The sequence below is a fragment of the Carica papaya genome, chromosome 3 (genome assembly GCF_054855325.1).
Source record: "Carica papaya isolate Zhongbai chromosome 3, ASM5485532v1, whole genome shotgun sequence".
NCBI classification, from domain to species: Eukaryota; Viridiplantae; Streptophyta; class Magnoliopsida; order Brassicales; family Caricaceae; genus Carica; species Carica papaya.
In genome coordinates this window covers 35876488-35899024 of record NC_142311.1, presented here as the reverse complement: position 1 = coordinate 35899024, position 22537 = coordinate 35876488, and the positions used below count along the sequence as shown (strand labels likewise).

The 22537-nt window shown below is 33.0% G+C and overlaps 2 protein-coding genes and 1 long non-coding RNA gene across 5 annotated transcripts; 2 read left to right on the top strand and 1 right to left on the bottom strand.

Annotated features, from left to right (window-relative positions):
* Positions 1-384: 384 nt before the first annotated feature.
* LOC110814820 (uncharacterized) lies at positions 385-4248 on the bottom strand. Of its 2 annotated transcripts, none has more exons than XM_022042400.2 (6): positions 4110-4248; positions 3634-3848; positions 3446-3514; positions 1775-1961; positions 952-1026; positions 385-837 (listed from the first exon to the last, which is right to left on the bottom strand). In XM_022042400.2, the coding sequence occupies exons 2-6, from the start codon at positions 3748-3750 to the stop codon at positions 689-691; spliced, it is 597 nt and encodes a 198-aa protein (XP_021898092.1). In that variant the 5' UTR covers positions 3751-3848; positions 4110-4248; the 3' UTR covers positions 385-688. The 2 variants fall into 2 exon arrangements, with proteins under 2 accessions (XP_021898092.1, XP_088073071.1); XM_088216945.1 differs by having other exon boundaries at positions 1775-1952.
* A 180-nt stretch (positions 4249-4428) lies between these two features.
* LOC148268616 (uncharacterized) lies at positions 4429-6240 on the top strand. The gene is made up of 2 exons (XR_015818133.1): positions 4429-5398; positions 5533-6240. It is a non-coding gene; the product is annotated as an uncharacterized LOC148268616 (long non-coding RNA).
* A 5726-nt stretch (positions 6241-11966) lies between these two features.
* MIRO2 (MIRO-related GTP-ase 2) lies at positions 11967-20606 on the top strand. 2 transcript variants are annotated; one of them, XM_022042361.2, is made up of 14 exons: positions 11967-12281; positions 12821-12953; positions 13042-13191; positions 14328-14504; positions 14592-14843; positions 15632-15700; positions 15825-15880; positions 17315-17396; positions 18522-18733; positions 18904-18973; positions 19188-19300; positions 19657-19807; positions 19959-20145; positions 20256-20606. In XM_022042361.2, exons 1-14 carry the CDS (start codon positions 12061-12063, stop codon positions 20321-20323), a joined length of 1941 nt encoding a protein of 646 aa, XP_021898053.2. In that variant the 5' UTR covers positions 11967-12060; the 3' UTR covers positions 20324-20606. The 2 variants fall into 2 exon arrangements, with proteins under 2 accessions (XP_021898053.2, XP_021898052.2); XM_022042360.2 differs by having other exon boundaries at positions 20244-20606.
* The last annotated feature ends 1931 nt before the right edge of the window (positions 20607-22537 follow it).

The following is a 22537-nucleotide window of genomic DNA, read 5'->3' as shown; positions in this document are numbered from 1 at the left end:
TATTTCTTTCCTTTTTAGAATAATTTAATTATTCATATTTATTTCAGTTATAAAATAATAAAATTTCTAAATTTTGTGATAAATTTTACATGGTATTTTAATAGATTAATTTTAAACTGTAATTTGTTTTTTTATTTTTTCAAGATTTTTGTGTTAAAGACTTACATATATAAAATTGTCTATTCTGTCCTCCTCCTCCCCCCCAATCTTCTCCGGCTTCCTCAACTTCTCTTTTTTTTTTTCTGTCCCCCTCTCTCTCTATCTCTCTCTGTAAATTTTCACCATCATCTTCTCCTTCCCAATTCCTCTCTCTCTCTTCTTTTCCTCTGTTACTCCACTATTCGATGAACAAGAGATCTGAAGATATGTTGGTTATACAGTATCTATACAAAGATTTGGCAGAAAGGTACAGCACTACATGCTGAGTTAATCAAACTCCATTTGTGCTGTTTCTCTTTTTAATTTATTTATAAGACAAAACACTATCTTATATAATGGTCAACAGCACGAACTACAAGAAACTTGATCGGACTGCTTCCATGGATTTTTTATTTTTTAAAATAAAAAACCCACTTTTTTTTCTGGATAAAAAAGATACGAACCCAAGTTATGATTGTGTACGTATATACATATATATATATACACATATATGTATATACACACACGCACACACACTGTTAGGGAGAGTTTAGTAAGTCCATTCCTTTGGAAGAAAAATCTCTGGTGAAGTTGGAGAAGCAGCACAACATTTTGTCGATACATCCTTGTTGCAGCTTTTGTTTCTGCTAATTATCCTCGAAGTGCAATCTTCAACATCTTTGGAATTGTTTTTGGCGTCTGCAGATATTAAAATAATTAATCCCTTGATTTCTGAGTGGTCAAAAGTTAATTTTTTTTTATAATTCTGAAGCGATACTCAAAGTTAAATTAAGGAACTTGCTTAGAGTTAACCTCGCAAGCCTAACGCATGTACATTGAGGTTGAGAGCCTGAACAACACGAGAAGGAAGGAGAACAGGAGAGCAAGCTGCAAAGATACACAAGATACGCCCATGAATATACATAATTACATATATTTACTGTTGCTACATATGATCAGTGTAAACCATACGTTGTGAAAAATCAATTCAACATTAAATTTCTGCTTGAATAGTGAAAGTGTGTAAAGAATTTTGTTGACAGAATATGTTTTGGAAAATTTCCAAACGATTTGTGCAATTTATTTGCCAACTTACATTTAACTGTTAAAAAGATAATATAGATTTTAGCAGAATGCAATTAAAATTAAATTGATAAGAATTTCAATATGCTGAGTCACTTCCCCATATATTTTGTATGATATTAATTTTTATTATGTCATAAAGTTAAAATACAACCATATTAAGAACAATTTTTTTTTTAAAAAAATCTCATTTTAAATTATATATAAATAGAATTGAAATAATACATTATAACTTTCTTTAATTTAAATGAAGCTTATAACATATTGTTCTTATTGCACATAAAAGTTTACGTGAAATCAATTTTTATCATTCTAATATAATTTATATAATCTACTAATCGAACTAAACACAAAATTACAAATGAATTTAGTAAATTTTTTAAATTTATTTCAAACATGTTAAATATTGTGATTTTGAGATTACTTACATAAAAGAATGCTGAATTTATTTCAAGCATACGAGAACTTGAACTTGTTTGAGAATATATAGTTATTAGCACGAACAAAAATTTCGTTACGATTTTATTGTAATGATTAAAGTAAAGTTAATTACCTGGTTTTCTGTTAGAATGGAACTTATTGGAGCCAGCTCTTTGAGGAAGAAAAACTCCAGTGCCAGTGTATGATTTTCGACCAGACTCTAGAAAGAAAGCCTGCATTCCATGTCCTCCAGACGCCCAGTTAATGGGATGCTTGGAGCTATGATGGCCCCTTGTGTTTGGTTTACCTACCTGATTATACTTGGTGAAAAAAGAAACAAACATAAATTTCTATAAGAAAACAATTAATTAATTTCTTAATAAGTGTTCCTATGATCTTCTTTCAGGTTAATTATTTGCCCTGCCAAAACAATTTAAATCTATAATTACCTGCATAAGCAAATCAACAGAAGTAGATATTAATTGTCCAATACTTAATAATGACATACATGAAATTATAGGACGAACTAGTTAATTTTACACATAAAATAACTTTTAAAAGCAAAATATGTACAATGGATGAACTAATCACTTACTCAATATTTTATCAAAAGAATTATATTTATATAAATAATTCTTGGATTAGATTTGGTTGAAAAATATTTTATTTTTATCCAAGTTCTATTTCGTAATCATTAATTTTTATTTTACTTGTCAACAAAAGTATCATAAAATAATTATTTTAAGCTAAACATAAAATCAATTTGAAATAAAAAGCTAATTTTTTATTCAAATTTCTATCCTATTAAATAGAATTGGAATCAACTAAACTAAACCCATCAAAATATTTCAAAAATCTCAATATCTGCAGTATTACTAGATCTAAGAAGGGTTTTTTTTTTTTTTTCCTTCTATTTTGGTTCCAAAACTTCTCTTTGTCTGTACATGGTTGGCTTATGCATGGATGTAGGATGTAGAACTGCAGAACTCTATTGGCGTTAGGTTTTCCTTTTAGATTTTGAATTCAAATATATATATATATATATAAAAGAGGGTTTAAAAAGGAAATCTTGTAGAATCTTAATTAGCTGGTGAACTTTCAAATTAAAGAAGTTCAAAATTCAAAATGCCGAGTAATTATTCACAAGATGAAATGCTACTTAATGCATATATATATATATATATATGTTTGATCAGTTACAAAGTATATACAATCGCATTCAGAATTCGCTAAAGTCATCAATATAGTACTTAAAATAGCAATAGGATCACCAGCTTGGTTGTTTCAGATTTCAATTCTTCTTAACTAAATACATTATTTAGGTTGTTTAGATAACAATTAGCTTACACATTTAGCCAGATAGGGCTAAAAATGCATTGTAAAATATTTCAAAAATTACGATAAAACAGAAAATATTAATTACCACTTATAATAACTAATAATTTCTTTTGTTCTTATTCAAAAATCTATTGGCATTATTCAAATGCCTCAATTTTTTTACTAGAAAACTCTATTATTTTTTCTACATCCCATTTTTGAATCCTGATTCATTGCCTTGTTGCCTCCAAACCTTTAACAGATTGAACTACTAATTCCATAGTCTATTATGGCTCAACGACCGAACAATCCAACAAAGTCTTTTAAGTTAAATTTCTCGATTAACCAAAAAGGAAACTCCTAAGAAAATCAATATAAAATCATCCAAATTAAACAACTCAAAATACTTTCTATACTGATGCTATTACTAATTTTTCTTTCAAGAGAAAAAGAGGAAGCAAGAAGAAATATATATGTATATATATACCAACGGAGGAAGCTCAGCAGGCAGTTTGTGGCGATGCCGGAAGTGCTGGTGCGTATAATTAGGCAACTCCTGTAAGCGAAAGTGCCAGAAGAATTAGAAACAAATAGAAGATCATGCAAGAGAAAACGCATAGCTGAGTTCTAATATCTGTATGTATTGTTTACATTTATTTACATATGAACACAGACCTTTTTGGATCTAGTGCTACGATCGTCGTAAAGTGCTTCATCAAGAACATGAGATGGCAGCCATGAAATCACTTCTTCAAATCGGATATTTAACTCTCCATCTTCCACACCGGCCATCGAATATTATTAAAAACGAGAAAGATATGATCTCCTTTTTCTTGTTTTCCAGTTCTGCGTGGAGAAGAAAGGGAGCGCTGTGACCTCCAACTTCAAACCTGCAACGTAACTAAATAGTTATACCTGAAGACGTCGAGATGATTTTAAAAAAAATAAAAATAAAAATAACAAAAAAGGGGCGAGATTTGGTGTGTGACGTGTTCTTTTTCTTTTCCACTTGCTATCGAGCGCGTGACCGAATTGTTTTCTCCTTACTCCGACTCGAACGACGTCGTTATACCCAGTCGTCATGTCCACGCATCGTCCGAGGATATGTGAAATGGAATTCAAAATGAAAAAATTAATAAATCCAGAATTACCAATTTACACATGCGTTGCCACTTGAATTTACCAATCTATCCCTCGACCTCAAATGATAAACATGATGAACATTTTGAATTTTGAAAATTTTCTCGCGTTTTCTTTTTGTTTCCCGTGAAATTTCTTTTCCGCGTGTTTTTGTACTGTGTGGCACAAGAACATAAGATATTGCTAGTTATATTTTCTAAACACTGTTTTTTATCTTCAGCTGCTGGACATATTTTGCAAAATGCATAATGTATATATTATACATATATACACGTTGTGGACAAGAGGGAGGCATCAGTCATTTCGAACTTGAAAATCAAGAATGCTTATTTGACAATTTAGAAGAAAACACAGGGTCAAACAAGTAATCTCAAGACACATGAAGATCCTGAACCTGAAAATGGGTTGGGTTGGGTAAACCTCTTTTATCTGTTGGTGGTTGCAGTTAATTCTTCTTCACGTAAGACGCTGCTGCTCCACAGAAGTACAACCTGTTCCTTTTGAAAAAGCAACAAGTCCATTCATTTTCCACTTTCCTCTTCCAAAAAATTATGTCTTTCTGGTTTCAGATTTTGTTTGTTCTGACTGAAAAAATTTGTTTATTCTTGGTCATCAGTCTACATGGATAGGGTAGGATGTATATGAAAACTTAAACTCCTTTATAATAATACGCCATGCGAGATGATGCAGAATTTGGCACGCCTATACCACTGCCATAACTCTTCTAAACCACACCAACCACCCCCGACATTTTTCAGAAGCTTGGTTTAGGTCACTGGGTCCCTCAAGCTTGTTCTTTTGGAGAGATTCAAGGCAATAAAATATGAGTTCTGAATTGGTAAACTACCACTGATCGTGCTCCTTTGTGTATGCAACAGGAGGCTTACTACGTGTCTATAGTAGATGGGATTTGTTCAAGAACGAAATGGATGTTTTTGAGCTAACAATGCAAATTTCACACAAGGATATAACTAAGCAAGAATCTAACCAGCAGTCAACCTTAATAGGTTGGAGATGGCTCATCAAGTCAAAACAAAGAAAGAATAAAGTTTTCTTAACCAAATTTAATCTAAGATACCATGTAAGTATACTGAGCATCATTCATTTTGCAGAGGAATGACTTCATGTTCTTCGAGATTCAACAGACAAAACTGATAAGAGAGAAATAAGCAACTTTACTTCTTTGAGGAGCCCTTTTCTTCATCTTCTTCATGCCCAAGTTGGACGAGGCTGGGACGCTGTTTTAGCCTTCTTCAGCTCAAGAAAGACTTTTTCTGCAGCTTCCATATCATTTTGCACGGTACAGATTGTTAACCATAAGTTGTACGTAACAGTATCTGGATAAATGTTTCTCTTTAATTCCTGAATTACTCCTTTCTACCTTCTCTAGTTGACCTTTTGAAATGGACAGTAATAGCGTATGGTTTATTGCAGGGGACATTTCAGGAAAGCACACCATGATATTATCTCCATAAGAGCCTCAGCTTTGGTAGACAATTTGCTCGTATGATGAAGAGCTAAACAAGGGGAGTGCACCTCTCATTCAATCAGAGGGATCTTCGAAAAACTTTTCTGCAGTGCTCAAACTGCAGACTTTTGCAATCAAGTCCCAGTAGACAACATAATCGCCAGGTAGAAGCTTTATATCTTGCCGAAGTGTCATCCACTCTTGCATCTGCACGTATAACAAGATTGATTTGCAAAGCATAAGACAAAGTACAAAAACAAAAACTTCTCATCAGCTCCGAACCCAGCACAAAGATTGAAAAGTCATTAGACCAAGAGAGTTGTTGGAGATGAAAATCATCTAGTACTGTTTAATTGACAAGGAGAAATGTTGTAATTTCAACATGCAACAAAGAAATTCTGCAATCATGACTGTTCACAACACCAAACCAATACTAACGTGAGGAACCAGAGATCAAGCGACCACAGAAAGAGACAGTGAAGACATTTGAAATCTTAAAATATATTCCAGTACAAGAGAGAAAACAACTTATGCTGCCTTTCTAGCTGCATGTATTAGATAATCAGGAAAATAAAAAGACTATGAAGTTATATTATATTTCCCAGCACCAAGCAAAGAGGCATTACATATTTCAAAAATTTAATCCACAGTTTAATTCTTTCTTAGTACAGACAGTACCTGCGCCTTCCAATGTGTTGTGCATTATTTTCAGAAAAAGTTAATGCTATATTGTAACAGACACTGCTTACAATTTGATCTATTATCATGCTTTTATACAAAGCGGCAAATACAGTGATTGAACTTTAACACATCCTAGAGCAAACTACTGGGAGAAATATGCCCTGAAATGCTTATTTCCTAGGACCTCTAAGTAAGAAAATATGCACAATGTATGACCAATACAGGGGATCTTCCCCCCAATGCACTGCATTCATAACTACAAGAACAGTGTTTGAAAGGTTCCCTCCACAGGCTACCACATCAGTGAATATTTCATTCTCACCACATACTATTTATAAGTATGAGACTGATCTTCGCAGCTCCATGCCGACTTTCTACTGGGAGAATAAGGTCAGCATTTACTTGAAGTCTGGCATTTGAAATAATGTAATTGCTCCAGTCAAATTCCTCACCTTCTTCAAAATTCTATAAACTAGAACTTTAATCTGAAGCAATCCAAGAGCATACCAGAGACAAAACCAAAAGGCAAAAGAATTAATTATCATTAATAATCTAATTGCATGAGCAAGAAGATTGCACCAATGGTTGACTCCTTACAGAATCTACGAAGTTTCATTAAAACATCCACAAGCATATCGGACTCTATATGTCGGTTTTTTTTCTAACGTGTGGGCTTAATGTGGAGTTTGGTATGTGTATCATGCTAAAAATTTAATGAGATCGTTAAAAAATGATCAAATATGGTTAAACAATATTAGATCTTAATGCATCGGGTTTAAGTATGAGTTTATAATGTGCAGATACTATTTTTTGCAATATTTTTATTTTATAATGGGTGAAATGATAATTGCAAAAATTAGTCGATATAAAAAGTGGTTATGGTCCGCGAATCACAAGGTTGTCATTTTATTTTTCTAAAATTCCGTCACCAGAAAAAACTAATTTCAAAGTGTCGTGTCGATTCGGAAGATCCTATCACCGGATACGAATAAATCTTCTGCGATTGATTTAGGTACGCTTCCGCTTATATTTCTCTTTAATTTAATATGATAATATATGTTTAATTTTTATATATTTACGGACTTAAAAATAAATTTTATTCTAACAATTGGTATCAGAGTCATTTTTAGTATTAAATTTTTAGAAAAAAAAAAATTTGTTATGTAATTTTGGATTCAGATTCAGAAATTTAGATTTTAAATTCTATTTTTGTTTAGTTGAATATATATATATCTATATGCATAAATATATATATGTATATGTATAAGTATTAGGAATATATATATATATATATATCTATATATCAATATCAAAAAAATATATACATACAGAAAATTAAAAAATATATATATGTATATATATCAAGAAGTTAAGTATTGTATATGTATATATATATTAAGGATATATGTATATATATATATGTAGCAGAAAAACAAAAAGGAATAGCAGTGGCCAATCGTCACTGCATGTGAAAGAAAGTCCGACAGTTACGCACTGTCTAGGGTCATTTGCTTGATTTTTAGAGAAATATAGTATCGTCCCACAATACACTATGTCAGGTTCTCCTAACATGAATGATGTTGTTGAAAGGCAAAACAGAACACTTAAGAATATGGTAAGGAGTATGATTAATCATTTTACCTTACCTGAATCACTATGGGGAGAAGTATTAAAGACTACAATATATTTACTCAACAGAGTTCCAACTAAAGCAACTATAAAGACCCCTTATGAGATTTGGACGAGCAAGAAGCCTAATTTTATACATTTGCACATTTGGAGATATCTAGTTGGGGTTAGACTTTATAGGCCACAGAAAAAGAAACTAAACTTCAGAACTGTTAGTTGCTAGTTTATTAGTTATTCTGAGTGATGCAGGGATTACAAGTTTTATGATCTCACTACTAAGATAATTTTTGAGACAATAAATGTCAAGTTCTTTGAAAATGTTGAGTTTGCGGGAAGAAAGAGTTCGCGACCTTATTTTTGAAGAGGAATGGATTAATATTCCTATTCCCTGCTCATGACAATGATTAGGATCAAGTTCTTATACTTAGCATTATTCAAGAAGCAACTCTAGATCAAGACAATGTCATAGTATCTCTCGTTCTTGTTTAGAAAATCGTTCCTACAGCACAAACTTCACTCCCTCAAGAATTTATGTCATTAAGGAGATCCACTAAAGAGAGAAAAAGTGTAATACCATATGATTATATTATACATCTCCAAAAATATGACTTTGATATTGACACGATGAAAAATGATCCTATTAACTTTCGTCAAGTCATGAAAAGTTCTAACTTTCACAAGTGGATTGATGCCATGAATGAAGAGATGAAGTCCATGAAGGACAATGACGTTTGAGATCTTATTCCATTGCCTAAGGATGCAAAATTTATTAGTTCCAAATAGATATTTAAAACCAAGAGAGATTCAAAAGTTAATGTAGAGAGTACAAGGCCCGTCTTGTCGCTAAGGGCTTTATACAGAAAGAAATCATCGATTAATAAAAGACTTTCTCTCCAGTTTCGTTGAAAGACTCTTTCAAGACTATAATAACTTTAGTGACATATTTTGATCTTGAATTACATCATATGGATGTTAAGACAGTATTTCTTAATGGAGACATTAATGAGACAATTTATAGGGTACAACCAGAAAACTTTATATCCGAACATACATAGCAAATGGTTTGCAAACTAAAAAAATCCATCTATGTACTTAAACAGACTTCCCTTCAATGGTACCACAAATTTTATCAAATCGTCATCTTGTTTAATTTTGAAATAAATTTAGTGAAAGATTGTGTAGACCACAAGTTTCGTGGAAGTAAATATATTTTTCTGATTTTATATGTCAATGACATATTGCTTACCAGTAGTGACATAAACTTATTGTACGAAATCAAGAGATTTCTAACAAAGAAATTTGAGATGAAAGATCTTGAGAACACATCTTTTGTATTATGGATCCAGATACACTGGGATCGCTCTCAGGGTATTCTTAGATTATCATAAAAGAACTATATCGAAAAGGTTCTTAAAAAGTTTGACATACAGAATTGTAAACCAAGTGACTTCTCTGTGTATAAAGGAGACAAATTTATTCTAAAATCAATACCCCATGAATAATTTAGAGACTATAGAGATGCAAAAGATTCCTTATGCTTTTGCAGTAAGGAGTCTTATATATGCACAAGTTTGTACGCGTCCAGATATTGTGTATATTATTGAGATATTAGGTAGATATTTAAGCAATTTAGGTATGGATAATTGGAAAGCATCCAAACGTGTTATATGGTATTTATAGAGAACAAAATGTTATATACTCATATACAAGACATCAGATCAGTTGGAGATCATTAGTTATTCTGATTCTGATTTTTACTGATGTCAAGACAACAAAAAATTTACATCAGGCTATATTTACTTGTTTGCTGGTGGAACTATTTTCTAAAAGAGTGCTAAACAAATACTTATAGCCTTTTTTACTATGGCAGCAGAGTTTGTAACTTATTATGAGGTATCCAATCATGGAATATGGCTACAAAATTTTATCATTAGGCTGCATATTGTTGATGGCATAGAAAGACCATTAAAGTTATTTTGTGATAATAAATCTGCAATTATGTATTTCAATAACAACAGGAGTTCGACGAAGTCAAAACATATAAATATTAAGTTCTTTGTTGTTAAAAAAAAAGTTCAGAGTAAGTAGATACTGATAGAGTACATTGAAACAAACTTCATAATTGCGGATCCGTTCACTAAGGGATTACCACTTAAGATTTTTCATGAGCACACTACTCATATGGGTGTTGTATCCTTAAATGATGTGTAGTTTCAGTGGGAGTTTTGTACTATAGTTGCATTTATTTTATAAGACATATCATAAACTATGTACTTTGATTTGATTTATGTATATATGGCTTTATTTCAGTTTTTTACGTTTATATTTTTATATATTATTATCTATGAATTTTTTTACAGTTGATCTCACTAAGATTAAGACATGACTAATTGGAAATAAGCATGCTTAGATCATATAGCATGTAATTTTCATGCTGCACATCTATACTTAATATATGTCGTTCGGTTATACTAATATATGTGACCATTGATAGGTTAGCTACGTTAGCTATAGTGAAGGTTGCTTTGATTCTATATCTTTATGATCGATGGATGAGATTATTTGGTGATGCATTCAGGTATTGATAACATAGTTCTGAGTACTCCTACATTAATTTAACGTATAGTTAAGGTGTCACATAAATGTCAAATGTGAGATTGTTCGATTTTTTTCTAACGTGTAGATTTAATGTAGACCTTGGTATACGTATCAGATTATCAATTTAATAGACTTGTTTAAAAGTGATCAAGTATGGTTAAATAATATTGAGTCTTAATGCATCAGATTTAAGTATGAACTTATAATGTGTAGATACCATTTTTGTAATATTCTTATTTTATAATGTATAAAATAGAAATTACAAAAGTTAATCAATATAAAATGTGGTTATGGTCACCAAATCATAAGATTATCATCTTATTTTTCTGAAATCTCGTATTAGAAAAAACTAGTTTCAAGGTACCGTGTTGATTCCAAAGATGCTACTACCGGACGCGAACAAATCTTTTGTGATGGATTCAGACACGCTTTCATTTATATTTCTCTTTAATTCAGTATGAATATGTATATTTAATTTTTACTAATCTATGAATTTGAAAAGAATTTTTATTCTAACATGTCCACCGTAAAACATGCAGCAAGCTCAAACTTTTGATACTGTAAGCAAATATGTCTACAAAAATGTCGAGGAATATAAATTAAAAAAAAAGAAAGAAAAAGTCAATTCCTTTCTTTTTCATGATTAAATTATAAAGTAGTTGAAAATGTGACGAGTTGCCGAAGAGAACTGAGACCTAGAGTGCGTGCTATAGCGCTTGAGCTTACCAAAGCCCCCTTGAGATCCAATTGAGCTCGTACTTGCACACCGTGTGGCCCTCCTCCTTCCATTTCCATATAACAACCTCTGGACTTCGTTTCGAGTATATCAGACTCAACAACTACCGCCACAGTGTCTCTCGATTTTTACAATAGAGTTAGCTCCCACACCTTTTAGTATCGCTTCTCTTGCCTCACCATCCACTGTTCTCCTCGACCAAAGGTGTGTTGGGGACCTGGCGGTTGTCTGAACTGATCGGAGCAGCATCTTCGCTTCTGCACTGAGCTCGGACAGGTATTCAGTAAAAAGACGATTCACTAAAAAAATGTTAATTTTTTTTTTCCGTTTAATATTGATACTATTTTAATTATATATAGTACATATTTTAGCATTTAATATTAACATTTTTTATTTATTTTTTATCATTTTTTGTAATTTTCAATTTAAAAGAATACATATGTACATTTAATTTATAAATAATTATAAAAATATAGTTTTGAAATGTATTTATTATACATATATTTTCTTAAAATATATTTTTGATCAGTTGAATTATGGATTCTTTTAAACTGTATGTGATTATAATTAAATTACAAGACAAATTATGGTTAAAATATATGATTGGTATTCAAATAATACATGTTGTATTAATTATCCTAATTTTTAAAAGTTAAAAAATACATTATACCGAATATAATTATATTAATTACATACGTAATAATTATAATATCATTATGTTTCAAATTTGTATAAATAATTAAAAAAATTTGACTTCCCATGCCATACAAAATAAAGAAGCCTGAACCTCTTGCGGTTTCTCTAATCAACGGAAAACCAATATCTCTGTCCGTCTCCGTTCACGGTTCCAATGCCAGGTGGTTTGAACGGAAAAAAGTCTGCCTATGGCGGCCGTACCAGCGTGAGAGTCGTGGTCGTCGGTGACAAAGGAACCGGAAAATCTAGCTTGATTGCAGCGACCGCCTCTGAGACCTTTCCCGATAATGTTCCGCGTCTCCTTCCTCCTACTCATCTCCCCGACTATTTCTACCCGGATCTCGTTCCCGTCACGGTCATCGATACTTCTTCCAGGTATATCAATGATCCATTTACATACGCGCACACAAACGGGTGTATGTATTTGTATCTACGTATGTGCCTATGCAGACGTCTTGCTTTCTATTTCGCTGAGGTGAAAGAAAATAAGGATGCTGAGGTTATATTGCTTTATGGTTTACTGACTATTAGGAGCAGATTTTGTTGAAGTTGGTTAGTTCATGCAATTACTAAAGATTAGGCTCAAGTTATTGACGTGAAATCCGTTTTGAGTGGCCAGCGAAATCTGTGACTGAAATTTTCGGACATTAATTGTTTGAACACAGAGATTTATGAATGTATTGTTTTCTTCTTCTTTTTGTTTCGTAGAGTCAAAAAGTTTTGCGTTTGAAATGTCTTTATCTTTCCTGATGTTGATTCATTTACTCACAACATAATTTGTTTTACTGATAAATTGGAGGTCTTTCTGTTGTAGTTAGCTTTTATCTTAAAAAGCTAAATTTCATTTATTTTCTGTTTGTTTCGTTTTCCCTTTTGTAAATGACGCCATAAATTGCTGTAATATTGGCCTTTAGCATGGAAAATAGAGGAAAGCTCATTGAGGAGCTCAGGCGAGCTGATGCTGTGGTCCTGACATATGCCTGTGACCAGCCTATAACACTTACTCGTCTGACTTCCTATTGGCTTCCTGAGCTCCGTCGGTTAGAGGTTAGAACTGTGTGCTCTGTTTATATAAGATGTTTGTTACTTCACCCTTGAAGTGATGCAATTTTTTCTTTTCATGGTGAGCAAATAGGTAAAGGTGCCAGTGATCGTGGTTGGATGCAAGCTAGATTTGAGAGACGAGCGCCACCCGGTTAGCCTGGAGCAGGTCATGGCACCAGTTATGCAGGAATTCAGGGAGACTGAGACTTGTATAGAATGTTCTGCAGCTACCCTAATTCAGGTTCGATTAATGTGAATATAGTTCTAGCTTTGTTCTGCAGATGCCTTGTCAGGTTTTCCTTATTAGATTTTTACAGTCATACATATTTTTCTCAGTTATAATAGTGGGACCTTCCTTCACAAACCACATAACCATTTCCTTCTTGATATGCTTCAATGCAAATATGAAAGAAAGAATGTTATCTTAGCAGAAGAAGAGTAAGATAAAACCTTCCATTGTTCATAGTCAAAGAGGAAAAGAAAGAAAATGCTAGAAAAGGCAAAGCCCAGAATACTAACAAAAGGCATTAAGAAAAGAGAGCATGTTTGGAAGCACTGATGGAGATTGTGACTTCTTTTTCTCCTGGATGATATAGAGATTGTAGAGTTGGAATCTAGCATCTCTGTATTGATGGAACTGATTTAGTAAAGCTTTTTTGTCATGATGTTGTTCAAATATTTTAGAAACTATATTTTCTTTGTATCTTCAGTTTCTGGGTTAACTGCATAAGTAGTTCTTAATAGTAAATTTTCAGTTTACTCTTCAATGCTCTGGTGAAAGAAGGGATCTCTTCACATATGACAACTAATTGAATTCAGTACTTCAGGTTATGGTGTCTTTCAAGGTGAACTGGGATGCCTGGCACACAGGCAATAGCTGATGGCACATAATTCTTGCTGTAATTAACATATAATAATGAGGATATATATGTAATTTAAGTTGAGATAGAACTCTAGACTGGTGATGATGTCTGTCAAGGCGAACTGAGATGCCCAACACAGAGACGATAGCTGATGGCACGTAAGTTGGTGGTCTGACTAACAAATAATACAGGGATGTAAATGTATTTTAAGTGAGATGTATTAGAACTTTGTTGAGTCTAAATATGAGTAGCTAGGAAAAAAAAAAATTCTTTATAAGTGAAAGAAATAGTTTGAATTTTGATTTTGGGGTTCAAGTTCATTAAACTTCATCATAGACTAAAAGACAAAAATTTATCATGAACTGATAGGAGGCAAGATTGTTTAGGTAGTCACTTGTCATTCATAGACAATCAAATTCCTAATGAAGGTCTGGTCAACTCAAAGACTGAATTATATTACTTGTCATTTGCAAGTGATTTCATGGTTGCAATCATATTTTAATTTTATTTGTAGGTCCCCGATGTTTTCTTTTATGCTCAAAGAGCGGTACTTCATCCAACAGCTCCATTGTTTGATCAAGAAAAACAATGCCTGAAGCCCCGATGTCGCAGGGCACTGCAAAGAATATTTACCCTTTGTGATCATGACATGGACGGTGCTCTCAATGATGCAGAGTTGAATGAATTTCAGGTTTTCTTTTTGTTTCATTTAAATTTTTTATCCATTTCAGCCTTTTGTCTCTATAGACATACTGACATGTTGAATGATGGTAAACAGGTTAAATGTTTTCATACTCATTTGCAACCTGCTGAAATTGTGGGTGTTAAGAGGGTTGTACAAGAAAGGGAACAAAATGGAGTCAATGACTTTGGTCTTACCCTTGCAGGATTCCTTTTTCTTCATACTCTTTTCATAGAAAAAGGGCGTCCTGAAACAGCTTGGGCTGTCCTAAGAGAATTTGGATACAATGATGATTTAGAACTCAGACATGATTTCCTTCCCATTCCAACAAAGCGTGCTCCAGATCAGGTATCTCTCATTTACATAATATTTATATAGTAACAAAATGTAAGAGGCCATACAATTCGCACAAGTACTAGGTTCTAAGATCATTAATTTCTATCTCAATTTTCAATGCTGGCTAGAAGTTGGTCAACTTAAATGATTTATTTAATTTGAGATTTTTCCGTAAAAAAAAAATGAATAATGCATCTGTTGAAGTTCTTTCTTGATGTCATTCACAAGTATCATACTTGATGGATGATAATGTGTATTTGGTTTAGCTTTCTTCTGGTTAGTTTGACCAGAAAAGGTTAGATGAGTGTTTGGTTTCATGTATTTAACTGATAAGTTTGTACATATAAGTTAAAAAGAAGAACCTAGTTCACTTTCTCGTTTGTGTTTTTAACCATAATAACCATCTGGATATCACCAAATTCATATCCTAATGTTTTTGCTAATTGTTTAAATCATTTTTTAACTTATGTGGAGCTTAAGCTACATAAAAGTTCACTTAACTAAACACATTTAAATTAACTTATCAAGACTTATAAGCTCTATGTAGTTATAAGTTGCCAAATCAAATGGCCCCATATCCTTAGGAGCATTCTATAGCATGGCTACTTTTTGCTGAAAGTTTTGCCTTGTTTCTGCTATCCAGTTTCTGATAGGCACCTGATCCTCCTAAATTAATTGATTCATTATACTTTTTATATGGTTATTCAGTATGTCAACCACAATAGAAACTTTTTTTTTCTTTTTTATGTCTTTTCTTATTTCTGCTTGGATATGACATGGTTTTAGATGCTGTCTTCCAGACTGTGGAGCTGACAAATGTGGCTATAGAATATCTTCGTGGGGTCTTCCGATTGTATGACATTGATAATGTATGTACATAAATATGTCTGAGTTTCATGATTTCATGCCTTTGTGTGTGCTTAGTTTGGCTATTTTCCTACAATGGCAAGAAACAAGAGGTAGCTCTCATAATGCTTTGACTTGGTTCACCAGGATGGATCCCTACGACCTTCCGAGCTTGATGACCTATTTCAAACTGCTCCTGAAAGGTAATCCATTAATAACATATATATAAAAATATAGATGTACATATTTGTTTTATTTTTAGTCCATTAAATTGTTTCAATGTTCTTCATTATTATTCTTACTAATGGAACTAGTTATGGTACAATTAACATGAAATGTGCAGAAATTTGTAAGTGTTTTTGAGTTTTTCTACCTTGTTTTGGAGTAAATTAGGATTCGTTGAGATAGAAACCTTTGATCTTTTGAGTAAATAAATACTCAACACTTTTAATAATTTTCTTCCATGCTTTTTGAAGATTAGGACACCGACAATTTCTGTTCTTGGCAGAAATCAGCAACTGACAGAACTGTCCCTAGAAATTGCTGAAAATAGCCTACAGAAAGTCCTATGCTGCTAAAGAATAACTGCTACAACTGCTTAATCTTATCTTCTTAGACTTGGCCAACTTTCACGACGACTTGACAAACGACAGAATTTATTCCATACATACTGCCCATGCACAAACATATAAAGAACCCCATAAAAACATATGAAAGAACACAAGTACCTAAACTAGAAATAAGTAATTTGAAATACTATAATGGCAATATTGATAATATAATATAATTATAACTATTATTTTGTAAACGGGTAGCACTCCCTTGGTGCCTATACTTAATGATACTTTATTTTTTTATATTAAAAAAAATAACTATAACTATTATTATTATCTATCATTTTGGTGCTTAGGTTCCCTAACAGTCTCACTTTCACTTTGGCTTGTTAAGATGCATTTTTTTTATTTATGTTGAACTTATAGTGGACCAAAAAGAATGGACCGATCTACAATGTGGGCAGTTGCCCCCGTAGCACTAGCAGTCGAAGAAAATATCCAAATACTAATTAATAAAAGAGATAGATGAAGGTGTAAAAATACTACTTAAGTATAACTTAGTGGTACATGTTTCTTTATCTCAATTAAATAATCAAATTTTCTATTTCTTTTTTTATGAAGTTCGTTTTTCTTACAATTAAAAACTCTTCATATTTTTTTGCTTATATTTTTTATAAATGAGTAGCAAACTCTCTGGAGAGTGGTAGGTACTTTTGTTGTTGCAAACTGTAGTGTGGTCTGCATCTAGTGGACTAAACGTCGATTTTAATGAAAGATTTGATGGATGCATTCAATGGATGCAGAATGGTTTATATTGTGGGTAGTGCTGCTAAGGGGGTGGGGATGTATTAAGGAGAGTATGATACAATCATTGTTTAATTTTCTATGGTTAAAACGAAAAGAACTCTGTTCATTTTTGTCACTGTTATTATTATTTTCAATTCCTCCAAGTAGCATTATCAAATATTTTGTTAGCTGATGTTAATCCTAATTAGTGTCCTGATGTTATGATTTTGTAATTTTTGGTATTTTTTCATTTATAAGATTCTTATAGACCTTATTCTTTTTGTTTTTTGGATTCAGTCCTTGGGGCAATGATCCTTACAAGGATGCTGTGGAAAGAACACCAGTGGGAAATTTTGGTTTTAAAGGGTTTCTATCTGAGGTTTGTATACTTGTTGCCACTCCATATGTTCTTGTGTTTCCTGTGGGTGGACAATTTTTGACTTCTCTCTCCACTGCATGTTTATTTCATTCTACATAAATAAATTGCAGCAAGCTTCCCCTGAACACCCATGCTCTTCTATATATGTTTGATGTCTTATATCAAGTTCCTTTAGTCGCTTTGCAGCAAAGTGTTTTGCTATTGTTACTGATAAATTGAAGCCAAACTCATGTCCTTCTCTCCCTGCGTTGAGGTCAGTGCTCCATTAAGGAAGATGTTTTTAGTTAATAGTTCTGTACTCGTGTCCTTCTCTCCCTGTGGTGGAGTTAGGGCTCCATTGAGGAAGAGAACCCTTGTTTTTCTCACGAATAATCTGAGTTTAGTGCTTAATAGTTCAGATGGTTTTTATTCATAGAGTGAGTATGTATATATAGAAGCTTATGACAACTAATACCCTAGTTAATTACAATCAGTATTTAGATCTTTAACTACATAAATTTAATTACTAAATCTAATCCAAGGCCTAGTCTTCTTTGTAAAGAAGAAGTCCATCTGAACATAGAGATAAAATTGAAGATTAGAAGGGACTCATGCTGCATTAGAAGTCTTCCTCTTCTTGGCTCAGGTCCTGAGCTTGTACTACACCTTACCAGCAAACCAGATATGTTTATCCATAACAGTAACATTTAATTGTTTAGTGATAGTTGTTTGTCACTGTAATTCTCTTGATAATTTCAGCATCTAATATTTTTTATCATTAATAATCAAATATAAGAGCTTTTGCATTTCATGCGGACAACAGTTCATATGATGAAAAATTTATGAAGGACCTTTCACTTAAAATTGCAATTTTAGTAAAATTATCCCCACAACAATTTTAATTAGTAATAACACAAACATCAGTTTTACCAAATGGCATTAAATCAAATGATTATATCATTCTTTCAGTGTGCCTTTTTCTTTCCCTCTCCTTGAGCTTTTTGTTTGTGGGGGTTTTGTAGTAACTTCTTTGCATATCTGAAAATATGGGAGAACCTTAAACTCTCCATTTTTTTCCAATTTCTTGAACTGCCATGTTCATCCTTTAGGAGCCATTTTGTAACTCTGTTAAACGTGTTGCTGCAGTGGGCTTTAATGACTGCAATAGATCCTGCACATAGTTTAGCAAATTTGATATATATTGGATATGGGCGGGATCCATCTTCAGCACTCTCTGTTACTAGGAGGAGATCAGTAGACCGCAAGAAGCAAAGAACAGAAAGAAATGTTTTCCAATGCTTTGTTTTTGGTCCTAAAAAATCTGGAAAATCTGCCCTTCTGGATTCATTTCTAGGAAGGTGTTAACTCTAAACCAGTTACCATTTTATTTGGTTGCTGCTTGGCTTTTCTTATATCAGTTTTTCTGATTCCAGCTGCTTTTAATCTCTGGCACTCAGAAGTAGCATCTGTCCTTTTTTCCTCCTTGTAAGCTTTGTGACAGTTTTTAATTTGTAACTTCAAACTTCAGGAAATTCTCAGATGATTACATCCCAACAACTGAGGAGCGGTATGCAGCAAATGTCGTTGAGCAACTTGGGGTGAGTAATAAGAGTAGAAAGATGATGTGTTTTTCTATTAAAAGGAAACAGTAGAAAGACATTGTTTTGGATCCTCTCTCCTGCCGCCTCATCTTTTCAATTTTTTATAAGAAGTCAAATAGATGTCTTGTTGAAAGCCAATGAAAACCCCATGTTGTATGCATTACTTTTAATAATCTGTTCTGATAAGCGGTGCTGATTCTTTTGTTTACAGGGTATTAAAAAGACCCTTATTTTGCGAGAAATACCAGAAGAGAAAGTTAAAAAGCTTTTATCAAATAAGGAATCTTTGGCAGCTTGTAATGTGGCTGTATTTGTTTATGACAGGTTAGTTTAACACTGCTTTATTTATCTAATTGGTGCATGGTATAACACCCATGATAATTTCGTCTCTTATACTTCATTCTGTTTACCCAGTGCTTCTTATTTTTCATTATCATCTCAACTTTGTTAACAAGCATTTTAGTATGTATAATCTTTTCTGAACTCAAGTGCAATTGCTGCATCTTTCTTACCTCCCTGATGCAAGCACGCATCTGCACAACTATTTTCAGTTGCCATTTTGTCAATCTATTACAAGCTTCTTTTTCCCTTTGTTTTTTACTAGTACTATGAGAAGAGTCTCTTTTTTGCGATAACTGTGCCATATGTTGATACCTTGTAATGATTTTTTCTGTTTCCAGTTCAGATGAATATTCATGGAAAAGGGCAAGAGAATTGTTAATGGAGGTAGCAAGGAGAGGAGAAGAAACTGGTTATGGGATGCCTTGTCTCCTTGTTGCAGCCAAAGATGATCTGGATCCATATCCTATGGCAGTACAAGATTCAGATAGAGTAAGCATAATGCACCTCCTAATTGGTTACGTCCTCTACATAGAACACACTTACGGGCTGTGATATCTAGTATATTTACAGAAAATTGAAAATCTTGCCGTAAAATCAGTACATAGGCAGAAAATAGTGACAAAATGGTTCCTTTTGTTAGGTTTGTCAGCAGTTGGGAATGGAGATCCCTATTTCCTTAAGCATGAAGTTCAGGGATCCAAACAATGTATTCTGTAGAATTATAAGCACAGCTGAACGGCCTCATTTGAGCATTCCTGAGACCGAGGCTGGAAGGAATAGAAAGTACTACCGTCAGCTTGTCAATAGCTCGCTTATTTTTGTTTCAGGTCTGAAATTCTGACTTTATATGTTCAATCCTATCCCAAGTTCACATCCTTGCTTATATGAACTAATCTGCGGGTACATTTTATTGACTGAGGGTTAGGTTTGATTGCAGTTGCTGCAGCAGTTGGTGTTACCGGATTGGCAGCATATCGTACTTATACTGCTAAGAAGAATGCCTAAACTGCTACTACTTGATGCATCTGCTTCTAAATGATTATCTTTCTCAAAGTTAATATGATTTGAAGCCCTTCACTCTTCAGGGCATGCTGAAATAATGCAGGCTGTACATAATGCAACTTGCCTTATGCGCAAGAGAATCGCAATCCTCCCTTGTTTGATTCTTCTTCTTTTCTCTTCAAAATTTTGTAAATTATGACGAGTTGTATAATTCCTCTTTGAAAATTTTAAAATGTTATATTTAATTGTATTTGATTATTTTATGATCACACACTTTTTACGTGTCTCTCGTGATTTTTTTTTTTATAAATGTTTCATGAAAAATTGTCCGGCATACTAAAGAAATGTACACTTTGAAAAAAAGAAAATATAAAATGTAAATACTTCCTCCAACAAAATCTTGGCTTGGGAAGTATCTACGACACTGTAGAACCAAAGGCTATACAAGTTTCAGCTATTGTACTGGGTTGAGCACAAATACTCCTGGTGATCATTTATACTAGCAGACTGTAATAAATAGTTATACCAGTTATCTGATTGTTTAAAATCTGACCTAACATTGTGAAAAACTATACTTCAAGGACAAGTAAACTACAATTAGAAATCATCAACAGGAATGGTTAAACCAGAAAGGTAAAAGAAGAAGAAAGAAGGAATGCAGGGACAAGTAAACTATATTTGAAATCATGAACATTCATGGTTAAATCGAAAAGAAAAAAGAAGACAATTATACGTTACCTCTCTTTTCATCGAAATTGAGTAAATCACAAAAACTTTACAATTACAGAATCTTATAAAAACAGAACAGAAATCTTGAATCGAGAAACAGAAAGTGTTTGTCTGTGAATCCAAAACTGTGTTTTGTTGTGTTATTTGTGGGAAAGAGGTAAGATTTTTACCAAGCAATCAAGTTTGGAATGGACCATTTTGCATCAACTCCTACCCATGAGTACTTGCCTTGCGTTAAAACCAAAACCCAAAGAGTAAAATCATATAGGCACACAATAAAATGAATGTCAGCATAGGCTTCCCCTTTTCTACACTTTGGAACTAACAAGCATCTTGGCATCTATTAAAAACCCATGAATGAACCCACCAGACCTGAAACAAACTTGAATCTAGCTTCCGTAAAGCCAAAGAAACTGTAGAGACCTCGGCAATGTTTGAGAAAGTATCAAAGATAAATCCCATAGCAGCTTAGAGAAACCAAAGCTCATTAACCTCCAAAGCCAAGTGAACATAACAGCCAGGAATTTTATCAAGCACTTTATCTACACACTTGCAATGCATTCAGACATTTAGCCATCATATCTGTATGCATATATATATATATATATATATTGTAATGACCATAAACTTCTTTAACACAAATAAAATGAAACATGAATCACAGGCCTCTCTAAGCAGAAACTAGGCACGAAGGAACAAGAATGAAGACAAGCTCAAAAGAAGAAAACAAACAAAACAAAGCAAAACAAAACAAGACAAGGAGCACAAGGTTTCTGCCGCTTTTAGGCTCTTTTTCTTGCGGTGCGAGCTTAATTTATGATATGATACATTACTAGGGAGCATCAGAATATGATGCATCAATAATGTCGAACAATAAGATTGTTCTCTACAAAAAGTATAGTCCATGCATAAGATTCCAAAAGAAAAGGGAAAACTATTGATCTCAGCCTATATATTTTATAAATGAATATACCTTCATTAGTACTATATATGTACGTATGTGTGTGTTAGTACCTGAGTGTTGTGATATGTAGGCCGGCAAACAGGCAATTTCACGTTTGAAAGTCCTCCATTGTTAGACCACCAGGCAGCATATTGGCCGCTGGTTACTTCTCCCAAGCTACCATAGAAGATACATGAGGTTAGAGGGTTAAGAGGATTTCGGGTTCAACTCTGCGTAAAACTTATAAACTTTCTGACAAGATATAACCTGTTATAGTTTTAAATAAGGCATATTCTTGAGGATTACTCTCTATCATGAGCTATGCATTGAATTACCAAGGATTGCTCTTGTGATTCTTGTAAATAATAAAAAAAATATATATTCTTGAAGCATTTATAGTATGCTCTTGTGATTCTTTTAAAGAGGAACGTGCTCTCGGTGGCAGACAAAGATCAATGGCTCTTATGCCTCTGGTCTGAGAGTGGATTATATTTAGCAGTTCTATCGAACTTAATTTCAAATTCTTAAAGATCATAGATTTAAAT

What these genes read in the sequence shown, in the direction of transcription:
- LOC110814820 (XM_022042400.2), bottom strand. Translation starts at nt 3,750, where the DNA reads ATGGCCGGTGTGGAAGATGGAGAGTTAAATATCCGATTTGAAGAAGTG. An exon ending in GTAGCACTAGATCCAAAAAG is followed by an intron (nt 3,515 to 3,633) that starts GTCTGTGTTCAT and finishes TTTCGCTTACAG; the next exon opens with GAGTTGCCTAATTATACGCA. An exon ending in CTGCTGAGCTTCCTCCGTTG is followed by an intron (nt 1,962 to 3,445) that starts GTATATATATAC and finishes TTTTTCACCAAG; the next exon opens with TATAATCAGGTAGGTAAACC.
- MIRO2 (XM_022042360.2), top strand. Translation starts at nt 12,061, where the DNA reads ATGCCAGGTGGTTTGAACGGAAAAAAGTCTGCCTATGGCGGCCGTACC. An exon ending in TTAAAGGGTTTCTATCTGAG is followed by an intron (nt 17,397 to 18,521) that starts GTTTGTATACTT and finishes GTGTTGCTGCAG; the next exon opens with TGGGCTTTAATGACTGCAAT. An exon ending in CAGTACAAGATTCAGATAGA is followed by an intron (nt 19,808 to 19,958) that starts GTAAGCATAATG and finishes TCCTTTTGTTAG; the next exon opens with GTTTGTCAGCAGTTGGGAAT.